The following is a 16111-nucleotide window of genomic DNA, read 5'->3' as shown; positions in this document are numbered from 1 at the left end:
TGCATGTTATTATATCTCTATACATGTTATTATATATTTATGTTATTATATCTCTACATGTTATTATATCTATATACATGTTATTATATATTTATGTTATTATATCTCTATACATGTTATATATTTATGCATGTTATTACATATCTATATGTGTTATTATATTTATATACATGTTATTACATATCTATATGTGTTATTATATTTATATACATGTTATTATATTTATATACATGTTATTATATCTTTATGCATGTTATTATATTTATATATGTTATTATATCTTTATGCATGTTATTATATCTCTATACAGTATATGTTATTATATCTCTATGCATGTTTTTTTATATGTTATTATGTTTGTATATGTTATTATATTTCTATATATGTTATTATATCTTATGCATGTTTTTTATGCATGTTATTAGATCTTATACTTGTTTTTTATGCATGTTATTATATTTTATACTTGTTTATTATGCATGTTTTTTATGCATGTTTTTATGCATGTTATTATATCTTATACTTGTTTTTTATGCATGTTTTTATGCATGTTATTATATCTTATACTTGTTTTTTTATGCATGTTATTATATCTTATACTTGTTTTTATGCATGTTTTTTATGCATGTTATTATCTCTTATACTTGTTTTTATGCATGTTTTTTATGCATGTTGTTATATCTTATACTTGGTTTTTATGCATGTTTTTATGCATGTTATTATATCTTATACTTGGTTTTTATGCATGTTTTTATGCATGTTATATCTTATACTTGGGTTTTTATGCATGTTTTTATATCTTATACTTGTTTTTATGCATGTTATTATATCTTATACTTGTTTTTATGCATGTTTTTTATGCATGTTATTAGATCTTATACTTGTTTTTTATGCATGTTATTATATTTTATACTTGTTTTTTTATGCATGTTTTTATGCATGTTATTATATCTTATACTTGTTTTTTATGCATGTTATTATATCTTATACTTGTTTTTTTATGCATGTTATTATCTCTTATACTTGTTTTTATGCATGTTTTTTATGCATGTTATTATATCTTATACTTGTTTTTTATGCATGTTTTTATGCATGTTATTATATCTTATACTTGTTTTTTATGCATGTTATATCTTATACTTGTTTTTTATGCATGTTATTATATCTTATACTTGTTTTTTATGCATGTTATTATATCGTATTCTTGTTTTTATGCATGTTATTATCTCTAAACTGCCTCCCTGGCATTGAAGGGTTTAAAGGTTTGAGGACGGTAAACGCAATTAACTCAACTGGATTGTATGGAAATGTTGCTAACAATGGGTACACAATGGCTGCACAATGGTTACACAATGGTTACACAATGGCTCGGTGTAAATAGAATTGAATCCTGAAGATAATTTAATTTGCCCTCCCAGTCCCATACTCCTGGAGTAAACAGGCGGTCTGTAATGCAAATAGGATTTAGCAGAGGGCCTACACACAGTGTGGGGGTGTCACACCTAGGTGACAACTCTTGTCAGCTCTTTAGGGAAGGGGGAGGGGTGTGTGTGTGTGTGTGTGTGTGTGTGTGTGTGTGTGTGTGTGTGTGTGTGTGTGTGTGTGTGTGTGTGTGTGTGTGTGTGTGTGTGTGTGTGTGTCTGTGTGTCTGTGTGTCTGTGTGGGTGTCTGTGTGTGTGTCTGTGTCTGCTGTGTCTCATTTACATCTAAAAGGGCTAAACTATTGTATTGAAAACAAATATTTTAAAAAGTGAAATTTGAACACAAAAAAAACTAAAAAAATGAAACTTTAAAAGAAATATGTAAACAACAAAAAGTGAAATTTAAACCTCATAAAAGTGTCAACAAAGTTACATTGAACCTAAAAAAAAAATCACATTTATACCCCAAAAAGTAACATTTAAACCTAAAGATGACTCTGAAAATCTGACCTTAAAAGAAGTATTTAAAAAAAAAAGTTTGGTAAATCAGTATTGCTGACCTGAGGAAGAGAGAACTCCCGACCGAAAGCTTAATATAGCTACTAATATAATGAGAGAGAGAGAGAGAGATTTGATAGTCCAAATGAAAAAGGTATCACCTAATACCAAAGAACTTTTTTTTTTTTTTTTAAAGTTGAAATTTTATCTAAAATAAAGTAATTGTGAAAAACTCAAATTCTAACCTAAAAAAGGAAATGTGAACCTGAAACACACTACATTTTTAACCTAAAACAGTCACATTTTTGTATTAGAAGAAGTGCTATTTATGTTGTGCCGTCCCCCCCCCCGGTCCTGAGGATGAGAGATACATTACTGTAGATATTACATTAGTGGGACCGACGCTTTAATCTAAACCCCCACTTTCTGCTGCTTGTCCAAGACTACACCTCCCGTGAGCCCTTGCGCGGGGGCTTTGTGCGTCACCTCACCTGTTCTGGAAGGTGATTGGTGCTGCCGGTTGGTGACGTCGAAGAGTGTCCAGGCTTGAAAAACAGCTGCAGGGGGCGGGCTGGGGTCAGAGTGCGCGGAGAAGGTCCCTGGGGAGGGCAGGAGCAGCACTGACCAACACCGTTTACTTACCACCCCCTGCCTCTACCCCCCTGCCTCTACCCCCCTGCACTGACTTTCTGCCCCTCTCTTTACCCCCCTGCACTGACTTTTTGCCCCTCTCCCCTGACTTTTCCCCCTGCCTTGTTCACCAACTCCCCCCCCCCAGGGTCCTCCGTATTTACCCCCTTCCCTTGCGCTGACTTGTTGCCCCTCTGCCCACTGACGCCCCACTGCACTGGTTATTTCCCTCCCCCATGCTCTTATTGCCCTCCTGATCTCATGTCCTGACTGTTTGCCCCCCCCCCCCATCACTTTTTCCGCTTGTTACCCCTTCTGCCCCCCCCCCCCGCACGGAACGCCTGCCCCGTTGCCCCCATGAGGGTTTCGGACACCCAGTGTTACTGCCTCCGGGGTCGGGAGGATTGCTACCCCGGCTGCCAGGCTGGCTGCCCCCACAGAAGGGTGAAGGTAAGTGCGGCAATACGAGGGTGGGGGTTACTTGCACTGGGGAGAGGCAGTGTATTTGCCTTGTGTGCTGCGGTATATAACTTCCTGCGCTGCAGACCCTTGCCAGGCCTGCCTGCTTGGCGGAGTCACAGAGCGGGCAGAGGTCGCAGTCTCCTGGGTCTGTCAGCTTTCGAGCCCAGTGTTATTGTACTGCTGTGCTATATGTGACCCCCCCTCCCCCCTTCACCTATATAAACGGCTCCGTGTCTGTATAATCTATAGCTGTATAGTATCCTACATCTTTCCTCTTGTATATACAGTTTGTGCTCAGTGTGTATGTATAATATATGTACAAAGCAGCAATCCCTCCCAGCATTAGACTGTGCTAATGGCAGGGACATGTTTTAATGGGACATTTTTGGTGGTTTGGGGCCTTTTTTCACCCACATCTGCCCCCTGTAAGTATATTAAGGTGAGCGGGTAACACTGAGACTTGGGATGGGTGTGATTTCTCTGGCTGCTCCCTTTGTCTGTCAGAGATCAACAAGTCTGCAGAGGTAACCCCCACTCACCCCCCGCCCCCCCATCTCTACTGGCTCTCTGAGGACAGGCAGATAAGGGTTAAATCACTTGATCTACATAATAAACCCCAAACTTTCAAGAGTTTTCCTCTTCCTCTGGTAAACAATACTGGTTAACAAAGGTTTCTACAATTTAGAGAGGGACTGGAAAACTGGTCTAATATGGCGTATGTATGTATGTATGTATGTATGTGTATGTATTTTTGCAAGAGGATAGCTATATGAGGGTACATTTAAATCGGTGTGTGGTGTGTACATATCTATCTTAGGTCTGCAACCCTGCCTTTCACCACTCACCTAGCATACAGTGCTTCCACTGCAGCAAGGGACTCTGGGAAATGACATGCATTGTCTTGGGTCCACATTACATGGAAACACCTTAAGCCTGTGTACGCACACATTATACACACACATTATACACACACACACACACACACACACCACGTGTGTGTACAATGCATCTCATCTCTGATGCCCTATTAGAGAGGGTTTGGAATCATCTTAATTGAACAATTAAATCATAATGTTACTTAACAAAAAAAAAAGTTGGCAACCCCAGAGTTATGCAGTTACTGAGGAAAATACAAGACATTAAGCAATCCGAAATCCCCAGAACAAGAATTGAAGATACAAAGGTTGTACAGGTAGTCCTTGTTATCCAACGTTTCACTTTTCAACGAATGGCATGTCCAACGCTTTACAATGTAACCCTAAGGGCCGTTATCCGACGCCTGAAGGCGTATATCCGACCATTTTAAGAAAATTCAATTGTGATGTGGTGACTCTAGAATAGATGATAAAAGCTTAAAGACAAAGCAGCAACCTCTGATTTGGGAAGAAGCTAGATGATGCAGCAATAAAACTGAGCTTATTATAGAGGGTTAAATGCTATCAACAGAAAAGTACACCGGGCATAATCCGGAAGACTAGGGCTACGGCCCCGCTGCACGCGCGTCTGCGCGCCAGGCGACGCGTGCAGCCGAGTTCCCCGGTCTGTGGTGATGGTGGCGTGACGGGCCGTGATGTCACCCGGCAGGTTGGCCCCCATTAGCTGAACCGCTGTGGGGCGTGGCCTAGCGCTCATTCGCAAGTCTGAGCAGGAGTTTGTCGGCGGGCCCGGCGCTATTGTGGGGCGGCTCTTGTCCCTGCAGCGTCCGCCGCAGTAGCCAGCGGCGACCTGGCCTAAGAGCGACAAGAAACCACCAATGATGTTACCATGTGTTCTTCCAGAAGTGGCAAAAGCAATACAATCCATGAAGTATGGGAAGGCTCCTGGGGAAGGAGGAATTGCAAAACATACAGAACCCCTTTATAAGCTCATATTGAACCCCCAAAATAACCACAACAAAGGAAGAATTACAACTGAACTCTTGATTTGAAGCTGGGGAAGAAGTAGAGGAAACCCTTCCAAGCCTCTTAAAAATGCGCAGGCGGTTGCCGAGGTCCCGCTCTCTTCCCCAGGGCATTTAAATTAAATGCCGGGGGACCGCACGGGGCCTCTGCAACCTTTACTTGCCGGGTTCAGGATGCGTGACCATGGCAACACAGCGGGGTCAAATGATGCTGCGGGTCATGTGACGTCACGGATACCCTGGTAACGAGATGATGCTGCGGGTCGTGTAATGTCACATGACCAAAGGGCAGCCCGCTAGGTAAGGGGGGGGGGGGGGGCGAACAATGGAGAGCAGGTGGGGGGCGAAGCAAGAGAAGTATGCCCACCCCCGGTGTACATACACACTACATAGGTATGTTCATATATAGATGTTCACAAACATACTATGACTACACAGTACAAAATGTCTCTTCTATACATGCACAGCTATTTGAATACACCCGTCTGTAGGTGTAGTGTGTGCGCTTGTATGTATACACCGTCCTGTCACTCGCTCCTCCTGTGCTTATACCTCTGTAATGTCACCGGGCAGGTTTGCGGGCTCACCACTGTCTGTGCGTGACCGGGCACGTGTCCTATGTGCGTGCACATGCAGCTGTTGAACTGCTATACCGGCAGGGCGGTTTAACCTGTGCACTGCCAGAGGGGCCAGGAATACGTATGATGGGGGGGATATCTAAACATGCATGCTGTGATGTATAGTGGTAACTGGTAGCCTCCTGCCCCTGGGGTACCTGCATGCCACCTCTGCTGGGTGTATCCGTAGCCCGAGGCGTTGTGTGTTTGTTATGGGTGATGTAACGGCTGCGTAGGGTTACATACAGTGTGCACATGCGCATGACTCGCTGCTGCCTCTTTTTTGTGTGCTCTGATTGGTCGGGGGGAGCTGCCGGTCATGGTTCCGCCCCCATGACGCCGCTGGTCTTTTTTTAACACCACTTTGTTTTCGATTTCAACAGGACCGCTGTGATGCAGTGAAAGAGCCGGAGAGGGGACCCAGCGCGTTTATACCAGTCACACAGGTAGGAGGATGGGGCAACTTTATAGGGTCGTGTCTTGGGGTTCCTATTCTTGGATTTATGGGTTTTTGTATCAGTGTAGTTTGTTTTAATTATTGGGTCTGTAGGATGAGTGGAGGGGTCACCCCTATACCCCAGCTAATGATGTGCGACACATGCCTTCTGTCATTGTCACATGGGAACAAGAGGAATGTGATGCTCTCAATTGTGACCAGTCCTGTATTGTACATCCAATATTGTTTAAATCCACTGTGGGTTGATCTGTATAACGATAGAGTGCCCCCAATAAAGTTGATTCACAACTGGTGGGACAGACGTGGAGTCAGCCAGACCCTCACTAGATTACAGTGTTTCAAACCCAACCAGTGTAATAGAAATGAGTGGTCAATGACCATGGTAAGCAGGAATAAATGAAAGGCACTATGGCTCTTTACCTGTACTACCAGGGGGGCACTCGTGTTGTTGGCGGCGTGCGATCCATCTTGTGAAGATCCAGAAGAGTAGAGAGCGTTGATAGCGCACTGCCAGAGAGTCCTGAGAGTATCAATCAGGAACAAGAAACAGCCAGGCCACTCCAAAAGTGAAAAAATATTGTCAGGTTTATTGCATGCTGGAAATACACACAGGATAAAGTGTACTTAGTACGAAACGCGTAGGTGCGTTTACCTGTCCGTTTCCTGTGTGTATTTCCAGCATGCAATAAACCTGACAATATTTTTTCACTTTTGGAGTGGCCTGGCTGTTTCTCTTTCCTGATTGATACTCTCAGGACTCTCTGGCAGTGCGCTATCAACGCTCTCTACTCTTCTGTCATTGTCACCCTGTGGTGGGAGGGACCAGTCTCCATGTCCTGTCAGTCACCCTGTGCTGGGCTTTTGTCTTACAGAGAGCAGTTGGGGGCCCCCGACAGAACCCCCTGGGTGAGAATATTGGCACAGTGATGGGTTTGCACCCTGAATACCTTCGCAGCTTCGGGAAGACGCATCATCAGCTTCTACACATGGACGGAGCCCTGTCCCTGCCAGAGAGGCACTATGTGGCCATAATGGTGAGGGCCCTATAGAGCGCACAGTGTAACCCCTTCCCTGCCACAGAGCACCACGGTGTAACCCCTTCCCTGCCACAGAACCGCACAGCACACCACGGTGTAACCCCTTCCCTGCCACAGTGCTTTGCAGTGTAACCCCTTCCATGCCATTGCACCTGCTATATATTCCTTTTTATAGCTTGCCTAATATCCTCTCTGTACCCCCCCCCCCCCCCCTCCCCTGTCTCAGGCCGCCGCTCGGCACCAGTGTGCCTACCTGGTCTCTCTGCACTCGTCCTGCTTCCTGCAGGTTGGGGGGGATCCTTGCTGGCTACAGGGGCTGAACTGTGCCCCCCAAAAATTACACAGCCTCAACGACATCAACAAAATCCTCGCTCACCGACCCTGGCTGATAACCAAGGACCACATTCAGGTGAGGGCATGCAGGGAAAGGGGGGGGGGGTGGGACATGGTAGGTGCATATGGGTGGGGGGGGGGGTGTTAGGTGCATATGGGTGGGGAGGTGCGCACGGGTGAGGTATTTGACATAAGAAAATGGTTATAGGGGGCAATAAATCTCGGGCAGGGGAGGGTGAGCTCGGGACAGGGTGGTTATTGGTGTTGAGTTGTGGTCTTTACTTTGGTATATCTGCCTCCCCCTCCCTCCCCCCCCAGTCTCTCCTCCGTACCGGCGGGAGCCACGTCTGGTCGTTGGCCGAGCTGATCCACGCTGTGGTCCTCCTCACTCACTTCCACTCTCTGGCTTCCTTCGTCCTGGGCTGTGGGATCTACCCCCAGAAAGCGCCCGAGGGCCTCCCCAGGCCCCCATCCCCTGAGGAGCGTCTCAACCCGGTGAGTGTATATACATGGGCGCAATACTCTGCGGGGGGGTGTCTGTATACGCGGGCACTAATGTTTTATTATAATTACACCGGAATGCAATGCTCTGCAGTAGGTGTGTATTTACACAGGGCTGCAATGCTCTGCAGGAGGTATATATGTGTGTCTAATTACACAGGGTTGCGATGCTCTGCAGGAGGTTGAGCGTCTTGTTGCTCAGATAAAGCGCCTGGAGGAGGGAGAGGAGGAGGCCAGTCAGGAGGAGATGGACACCAGATTTGAGATGGAGAAGAGGGACAGTTTGCTGGTCACCCCCAACGGTGTGTATATTAAATCGCTCCCTCGTTGCATGTAATGTTTACGTACTGTACATTAATATCTGTAGAGATCTATGTAATAGACCTAGATACGCTTATTAATTTAGCCTTTCTCATTGGTTACTCCCTACAGATGACGTCGCCCAGTCTTTGCGTCCTCCCAGCATCCTCTGCTTTGTGGAGGACATAGATTTCGCCTACATAGACTTCACCCGGCGGGGGGAGCAGGCTCCGCCCACATTCCGCGCCCAGGTAACCTGCACCCCATTTCCTGCTGGCTGCCATTTTGACATCCGTAGAGGAGAAAGTATCTAAGCCCGAACAGCGAGTTTAATGGTCTTGAAGTAGCCAATTAGCTGGTAATGGGGTTTTGGTTGTGGGCGGATAGTGAAGTCAGTCCTATAACGCTTTGAGGTGTGGCCCTATCAAGACATCCCATAGAATACACAGTAGAGCAGGGGTGGGCAACTCCAGTCTAAGGGCCACCAACGGGTCAGGTTCAGGATATCCCTGCTTCAGCACAGGTAGCTCAATCAGAGGGCTCTGACTGAGCCACCTATACTGCAGCAGGAATAGCCTGACCTGTTGGTGGCCCTTGGACTGGAGTTGTCCACCGCTGCTGTATAGGTTGATCCTGTGGGAGGCTCGTTAAGACATCACAGCGATCCCAGGGCTTGTTTCATGGGGAATTCAGGGCGACCATATTTTAACCCCACTCTGCATACAATGTGGATACTTCTCCTCCCTGGGGTGGGAAACAGCTGGAGAATTTTAGGGTGGAAACAGGATGCAGGGATTGTGAAATCTGTCTTAATAGGGATGATGAGGGAGATAAAGGGGGTTCCTACTGTAGGGGAAAGTGTGGGAAAGCCAGGAGATTGCCATCAAAGGTCAATAGTGTTCTTAATGGGGTAATGTATAAAGACTTCTATTAGGGGAAATTAAGGGGATTTGTAATCAGTTGATGTCCCAATATGGGACTCGAGGGTGCAGCCTGTAATGCCTGAGGATTAGGCCAACCCTTACCCCTGCTCCATACCTTTTAGGACTACACATGGGAGGACCACGGCTACTCGCTGATAAATCGCCTGTACCCAGAGGTGGGACAGCTGCTGGATGAGAAGTTCCAGGTGGTGTATAACCTGACGTATCACACCATCGCCACCCACAGCGACGTAGACACCTCCAAGCTGCGCCGCGCAGTCTGGAACTACATACACTGCATCTATGGGATCCGGTGAGGAGCGGCGCACTGCAGGGGAGGGGGGTCACACTACAGCATGCCGCGGGGGAGGGGTGTCACACCCCAATGCACTGGGGGAGGGGTTACCCCGCGCCGCTGACTTAACTCGCTTGCTTTTCCCCGGTAGGTATGATGATTATGATTACGGGGAGGTGAATCAGCTGTTGGAGCGGAGTCTGAAGGTTTACATGAAGACCGTGACGTGCTACCCTGAGAGAGTGTCACGCCATATATACTGCTCCTTCTGGAGACAGTTCAAACACTCCGAGAAGGTGAGACCCCAAATAAATCTCTCGCTGGGTCGCTTGGCTCCTAGGTGATGCTGACCTGTTTTACTCCCAACACTTTGTTGTCATTAGGTCACTTGTGACCGCTCTCCTCTGGGGGACCCCCTGACCACCTTTTTTTGTTCCCCATCTTTCCCAGGTCCACTTGAACTTGATCCTGCTAGAAGCCCGGATGCAGGCTGCCCTGCTGTACGCCCTCCGAGCCATCACACGCTACATGACCTGACCTGTGACCGAGGCCTGGTGAAGCAGTGTTTCTGACCCATTTTGACTGTGAAGGGGTTAATGTTTTGAAGCTGCAAGTCAGATTAACCCCCTGGCTGCTGCATTTCCGTTGCTGCGTCTTTGCACTGATTTGGGGAGTATCCACCCCAACACTCAAAGGGGGTGGGCTCCCCTTTTTTGCTGAAAGGTTGGTGTTCTATACACAATGTACATCCCCTTTTACTTGTAATACAGGGCTGTGCATGTGTATACAGCACACTACAACATACACGTATAGAACACCTACCAAGTGAATGTATATACCTTGTACCTGTGATGAGTACAAAGTAGTGTACAGGTATACAAAGTATTTACATATGTATAAGCCTGTATATAGCACACTACACCATACAGGTATATACACTGTAACACTCATCTGTCTTGTGATTTACATGTATAGATTAGATATGATCTCAGGCATATTTACACACGGAATAATCAACATTTATTCCATGCCCCTGCATCTTGCCGTCTGAGGGGTGCAGGGGGGGGTGTAAATCCTAACCTTTCCTCTTACACAGAAGGTTAAACCAAAAACCCTACAGGTTGCAGTATTCTCAAATATTCTATAGTTATATAGTGGGGAAATAAAACCCCGTATCTTCTACCTCTGAGTGTAAGGCACCTTAATTGCACAGGAAATTTTTTAGTGAATATTTTTCTTAGGTTCATGGCACTGTTGAATGTTTTTTTTCTTGGGGGGGATCTATAGGTCATGCACCTATAATTTATTGTTTGCCGTGTTATTGCCTTGTGCAGAAATGTTACTGGAGTATTTTTTTGTTAATTTGTGTGGACTAAATAAAGAATTTGGTTGTTTTATTGGCGTGGTGTTATTGTATGTAATACGCTGCGCCCAAGTCCCAGAATTCTGCACCTGTTAGTATATCTCTTTCGTGGCTCACTCAAAGAAAAGAACAGCGTAGCACGTACAGTGCAATATATTAAAAATAATAGCATGTGGCAATCCCAGTCGTATTTGAGTAACACAATACAGAAATGCAGTGCGGGTGCACAGCAGGGGCGGCGTCCAGAGCACAAGGTTCCGATCGTGTCACCTCCGGTGGCTATCGCATCCGGTACATGTACCCTGCGCCCAGCTCTATCGCATCCGGTCTATGCAAAATCTGAATTAATACTTGATGCGTTTCGCTGTGGTGGCTGTCTCGTGACTCAATATTGTGAATCCTATTGATGTTGAATGGTAATTGGTATAATTACAAATTTGTTCCACAATTGTCAATATTGAGGACAAATGCCTTAAACATATTCTCAGCTCTAAACCCAGTACTGAATAAACATCAATGAATTAGTTATATACATGCATGATACAAAAACAAACACTTTAGACACTTTCTAAAATAAACAATACAATGACTTTTTTTTGGTTCTAATTAGATAAATCTGAATAAGTCTTACATTGAATTTAATTATCTGGAATGGGTATGAATAGAAGTCTTTATTTAGTGCCACCTAGGACATAATGCTTCACCGCAGTGTTTACAAATGACAATACTGGAACACATAATGGGAATAAGTGCTTAGGACTTTAGTAACAAGAGATAAATGGAGTACCTGCCTTGAAGAGCTTACGATCTAAATGTAAGGGTGTTCAACTGCAGTCCTCAAATCACCCCCCCAAGTCAGGATACCCCAGCTTTCGCACAGGTGGCTCAGTCAAAGATTAAGCCAGCTGGGATAGTCTGAAAACCTGACCCTATGTTCTGCCTTTTCATTGAGTGAGCCATGAGACGCCATGAAAGAGAAGATAAAGAGCAAGTATATTAGAATTCATTCTGGTGCCTTTTTCCAATTTTTGTTATGCTGGTTTGCGCTCTATTATAAGAAATGTTCAATGACCTAAGCAGACTGAACACAGTCCTTGTGCAGGGTTGAGCTGCAGTATTCATTTATATATACACTCGTTATTCTATTTCACTATTTGGTTACACTGATTGCGCATGTTTATGTCCCTGAAATCTGCAGTCTGGGGGTCACCCTATTTATAAAATGTGTTACCAGGAAGTAATACATTGAGAGTTACCTCGTTTTCAGGTATGTCCTGGGCAGAGTTAAGATGACAAATACATGGTGTGCAGGGTATACATTATATATAAGGCTAAGGCCCCGCTCCCTCAGTCAGCACGCCCGCACTGCAGACAGGCGGCGCGCTGACCGGCACAGACCGCGCGATATGCGGTCTGTAGGGACCGGGGTGGGGGGGGGGGGGGCGTGGTTTGAGCGGAGGGACCCGCTACTCCCCCCCCCCCCCCTCCCTAACCGGGCTCGGTCTCCCGGGCTGCAGGAGGGAGCTGCTGCTGGAAGGTAAGCAGCTCCCGCTCCCTCCCCCACAAATGCCACACACCACCCCCTACCTTGTGTAGGAAGCTGTCTGACCGCTCCTGCCCCCGCCGCTGATAGGCTCATCAGCGCACCACGTGACGCGTCACCGCTCGGGATCACAATTTTCTTGCATCCCCTGGCGGCTGACGCGTCACAGCGCGTTGTGAGCCGTGCAGCGAGGGGGGACTGGGACCGGCTCAGAAGGATTCCCCTGCTGGTGGGGAACGCTCACGCGGCCGCCCGCGCCGCCGGGCGCAGCGGGTCCCAGGCCTAAGACATTGCATGCACAGTTAGAGATAATATATATTATAGACGTATGTAACAGTTACAGACAAGATTAAAATGTGAGACCGTATGTGTGTGTATGTATATATATACATATATATATATATACACACACAGAACTGTGAGCCAGTCCCAATAATCTGCAGTCTGATGATCACCCTATATAACACAGGGCTATCTGAGTATCCCTATAATCTGCAGTCTGGGGGTCACACTATATAATACAGGAATATGTGAGTCTATCCCTATAATCCAGAGTCACTCCATATAAAATGACTGTCCTAAACATTTAAATGAGTTGTCTATACAAATGCTAACACAAACAATATACCCAGGGATCGCCATCTTCCGTACAGTGACGTCTGACGCTAGCTAACTCGTAGAAGGCCATGGTGTCAATGCTAGAAGACGCGTCGTGACATGTTACGTACGGAGCCAGACTCACATGGGAGCCGCCATCTTCCGTACATCTCCAGTCTACCCCATATTGAGTAGCAGGAAGGAATACTCCTCCGCCCGGCCTCGGCCCCGCGAATACCCGATGCGCCGCGGCCTCGCACTGCCTGGCTCCGCAGTCCGCACCCTAAGGTCGGTTAGGTGCCTGGGTTCCGGTGGTTCAGACCGGGAGCCCGGGGGAGAGAATGGAGCATGCTGAGAGTTGTAGTTTGGGGTTGTACTTCAGTCTTGCATGCACTGGGTCGCACCATACAGGGTGACACTCCCAGTGAAGGGGGGAGGGCACGCAGGGGACACAGACAGGTAGATAGTTGGCAACGTATTGGGGTGAGGGGACACAGACTGGTGACAGGGTGAGAGGTCAAATGGGGGGAAGTGTGCCATCCTGTTAGGTTAGAGCACAGGTGACACTAATTGGGAGAGGGGACACCAATTAGATTGTAAGCTGTTCGGAACAGGGACCCCTTTTCCTAAATGTTACTTTGAAGTCTGAAGCACTATCTTCCCTTTGTGTTATTTATATCTTGTGTTATCTATATCTTATTATTTATATGATTGTAACTATTACTGCTGTGATGCGCTATGTACATTAGTGGCGCTATACAAATAAAGACATACATACTTGGGTGAGGGGAGAGGGGACATTACTTGGGTGAGGGGACTGGGGACAATAATTGGGAGAGGGGACAGATCACCCTATTGGCTGAGGGGACACTGTTGGCAGTTGACACCCCATTAGAGTGACCGGACAAGAGGGCAGGCAACACTCCATTGGGGTGAGGAGATTCAGGGCCCTGTGTGTTAAACATCTGCAGGAAGTAAGGCGCCCCAGCATTTGCTGCACAGTTTGTGTGTTTCTGTGTTTATATGTCTATATTTCAGTGTCCTGTCCCTGTCTCTGTTACAGGGTGCTGGGATTTTGCAATGGAGGCTCCTCCCGTCAGCACAATGCCCGTCTCAGGAGGGACCATCAACATGATGGAGTATTTACTGCAAGGTGACAACTGCCCTGTCCAGCAGAGCTTACACTCCAATATACAGAGGGGTACATGCATCTATAAGACAGAGAGAGGGGGATCCTGCCCCGCAGAGCTTACAATCTAACACACAGATACATTGTCATGTCCGTCATTAATTATTGCATCCGTTTGCAATTAGCATGTCGACTAGTAATTGTGTCCATCAGTAATTGGCATGTCTGTCATTAGTCATCGCATCCGTCAGTAATGATCATGTCTGGCAGGAATTAACATATCTGTCATTAATGAATATGTCCGGTATTAAATACCGTGTTTGTTATTTATCACGCCCCCCTCACTAACGAGTTTCCCCCCCCCCCCCCCCCCTCCCACATCATCTCTCAGGCAGCATCCTTGACCAGGGCTTGGAGAGCCTCCTCCACCGCCTGCGCGGTCTCTGCGATAACATGGAGCCCGAGACCTTCGCCGACCATGAGAGCGTCTTCCTGCTCAAGGGTCAGCAGGCCAGCCCCTTCGTCCTGCGAGCCCGCCGCTCTCTTGATCGTCCGGCTGCCCCCTGGCACCTGCGCTACCTGGGTCAGCCGGAGGCGGGTGACCGGAGCAGGCACGCGCTGGTCCGCAACTGCGTGGACATTGCCACCTCCGAGGCTCTGCCCGACTTCCTGCAGGAGATGGGCTTCAGGATGGACCACGAGTTTGTGGCCCGGGGCCACGTGTTCCGGAAGGGCGCCATGAAGGTGGCGGTGTACAAGGTCTTCCGGGTGCTGGTGGCGGGCACGGTGGAAGGGGCGGAGCCGCTCTCGCTATCGTACCTGGTGGAGCTAAGCGCGGTGGCACCTGCAGGGCAGGACGCCGTGGCTGACGATGTGAGGGGCTTCGCAGAGCAGCTGAGACCACTGGTGCAGCTGGAGAAGATCGACCCCAAACGGCTGATGTGAGGGGAGTGGTGGAGATGGACACATAGGTGCCGGGGGAAGGGGTTACACTGCGACGCTCTGCATGCCTTTCTGGCGGGGAAGGGGTTACACTGCGACGCTCGTCGTGCCTTTCTGGCAGGGAAGGGGTTACACTGCGACGCTCGTCGTGCCTTTCTGGCAGGGAAGGGGTTACACTGCGACGCTCTGCTTGCCTTTCTGGCAGGGAAGGGGTTACACTGCGACACTCGGCATGCCTTTCTGGCAGGGAAGGGATTACACTGCGACGCTCGTCGTGCCTTTCTGGCGGGGAAGGGGTTACACTGCGACGCTCGTCGTGCCTTTCTGGCGGGGAAGGGGTTACACTGCGACGCTCTGCTTGCCTTTCTGGCGGGGAAGGGGTTACACTGCGACGCTCTGCTTGCCTTTCTGGCAGGGAAGGGGTTACACTGCGACACTCGGCATGCCTTTCTGGCAGGGAAGGGGTTACACTGCGACGCTCGGCATGCCTTTCTGGCAGGGAAGGGGTTACACTGCGACGCTCTGCATGCCTTTCTGGCAGGGATGGGGTTACATTGCGATGCTCTGCATGCCTTTCTGGCAGGGATGGGGTTACATTGCGATGCTCTGCAGGGCTCTCTGTATCTCAGACGTTGTGACGATCACCCAATGCAAATCATTTTTATTACATTTATTTTCTATAACACCGTGTCGTGTCCCTTATTGCGCACTCCTATAATCAGACAGCGCTCCTTTATCACAAAACAAACAGATACAAAGCGCATCATGCAGAATACAAAAGTGTTAAATAATACGTGACTTATATAAGTGACAAATATATCAAATGCAGCCCCTCATCCAGCTCTGAGGTGCTCCATGGGGAAGACCCTCCACTGGGTCACAGAAATACAGACACAAAGTTGGAGTGTGACTCTAGGGAACCACACGTGGGGTAAAGAAAACACACAAATAGTGCAGTTCTGTGTGATACAGTGTGTGTTGTTAGGTACAAGGGTAACAGATACACTCACAGGTTAGCTGGATAAAGTAGACATGTATTGTACTCAAACTGGGAAATCAGAAGTTAAACCTTGGAAAAGAGACCTCAAGCCTCCGAGTCGGAAGGGATATCCTGCACCCAATGGTGTTAGATGGATGTCCAAGATGACTTTGAGCTTGTGTGT

The 16111-nt window shown here is 47.4% G+C and overlaps 2 protein-coding genes across 3 annotated transcripts; both read left to right on the top strand.

The window, feature by feature from the left end:
• Nucleotides 1-2480: 2480 nt before the first annotated feature.
• LOC142496871 (sestrin-2-like) lies at nt 2481-10771 on the top strand. Of its 2 annotated transcripts, none has more exons than XM_075603917.1 (10): nt 2481-2999; nt 5912-5974; nt 6858-7019; nt 7249-7431; nt 7674-7850; nt 8035-8158; nt 8289-8407; nt 9202-9392; nt 9526-9670; nt 9825-10771. In XM_075603917.1, exons 1-10 carry the CDS (start codon nt 2907-2909, stop codon nt 9909-9911), a joined length of 1344 nt encoding a protein of 447 aa, XP_075460032.1. In that variant the 5' UTR covers nt 2481-2906; the 3' UTR covers nt 9912-10771. The 2 variants fall into 2 exon arrangements, with proteins under 2 accessions (XP_075460032.1, XP_075460031.1); XM_075603916.1 differs by having other exon boundaries at nt 2482-2999; nt 8017-8158.
• A 2240-nt stretch (nt 10772-13011) lies between these two features.
• LOC142496870 (mediator of RNA polymerase II transcription subunit 18) lies at nt 13012-15631 on the top strand. The gene is made up of 3 exons (XM_075603915.1): nt 13012-13165; nt 13941-14030; nt 14398-15631. Exons 2-3 carry the CDS (start codon nt 13958-13960, stop codon nt 14949-14951), a joined length of 627 nt encoding a protein of 208 aa, XP_075460030.1. The 5' UTR covers nt 13012-13165; nt 13941-13957; the 3' UTR covers nt 14952-15631.
• Nucleotides 15632-16111: the final 480 nt, after the last annotated feature.

The sequence above is a fragment of the Ascaphus truei genome, chromosome 6 (assembly GCF_040206685.1).
Source record: "Ascaphus truei isolate aAscTru1 chromosome 6, aAscTru1.hap1, whole genome shotgun sequence".
NCBI classification, from domain to species: Eukaryota; Metazoa; Chordata; class Amphibia; order Anura; family Ascaphidae; genus Ascaphus; species Ascaphus truei.
The sequence above is the reverse complement of the archived record's forward strand: the minus strand, read 5'-3'. Positions and strand labels throughout refer to the sequence as shown.

Coding starts and splice junctions, on each gene's coding strand:
- LOC142496871 (XM_075603916.1), top strand. CDS start 2,907: ATGAGGGTTTCGGACACCCAGTGTTACTGCCTCCGGGGTCGGGAGGAT. Junction 5,975..6,857: donor CGTTTATACCAGTCACACAG/GTAGGAGGATGG, acceptor TTTGTCTTACAG/AGAGCAGTTGGGGGCCCCCG. Junction 9,671..9,824: donor AGTTCAAACACTCCGAGAAG/GTGAGACCCCAA, acceptor CATCTTTCCCAG/GTCCACTTGAACTTGATCCT.
- LOC142496870 (XM_075603915.1), top strand. CDS start 13,958: ATGGAGGCTCCTCCCGTCAGCACAATGCCCGTCTCAGGAGGGACCATC. Junction 14,031..14,397: donor GATGGAGTATTTACTGCAAG/GTGACAACTGCC, acceptor ATCATCTCTCAG/GCAGCATCCTTGACCAGGGC.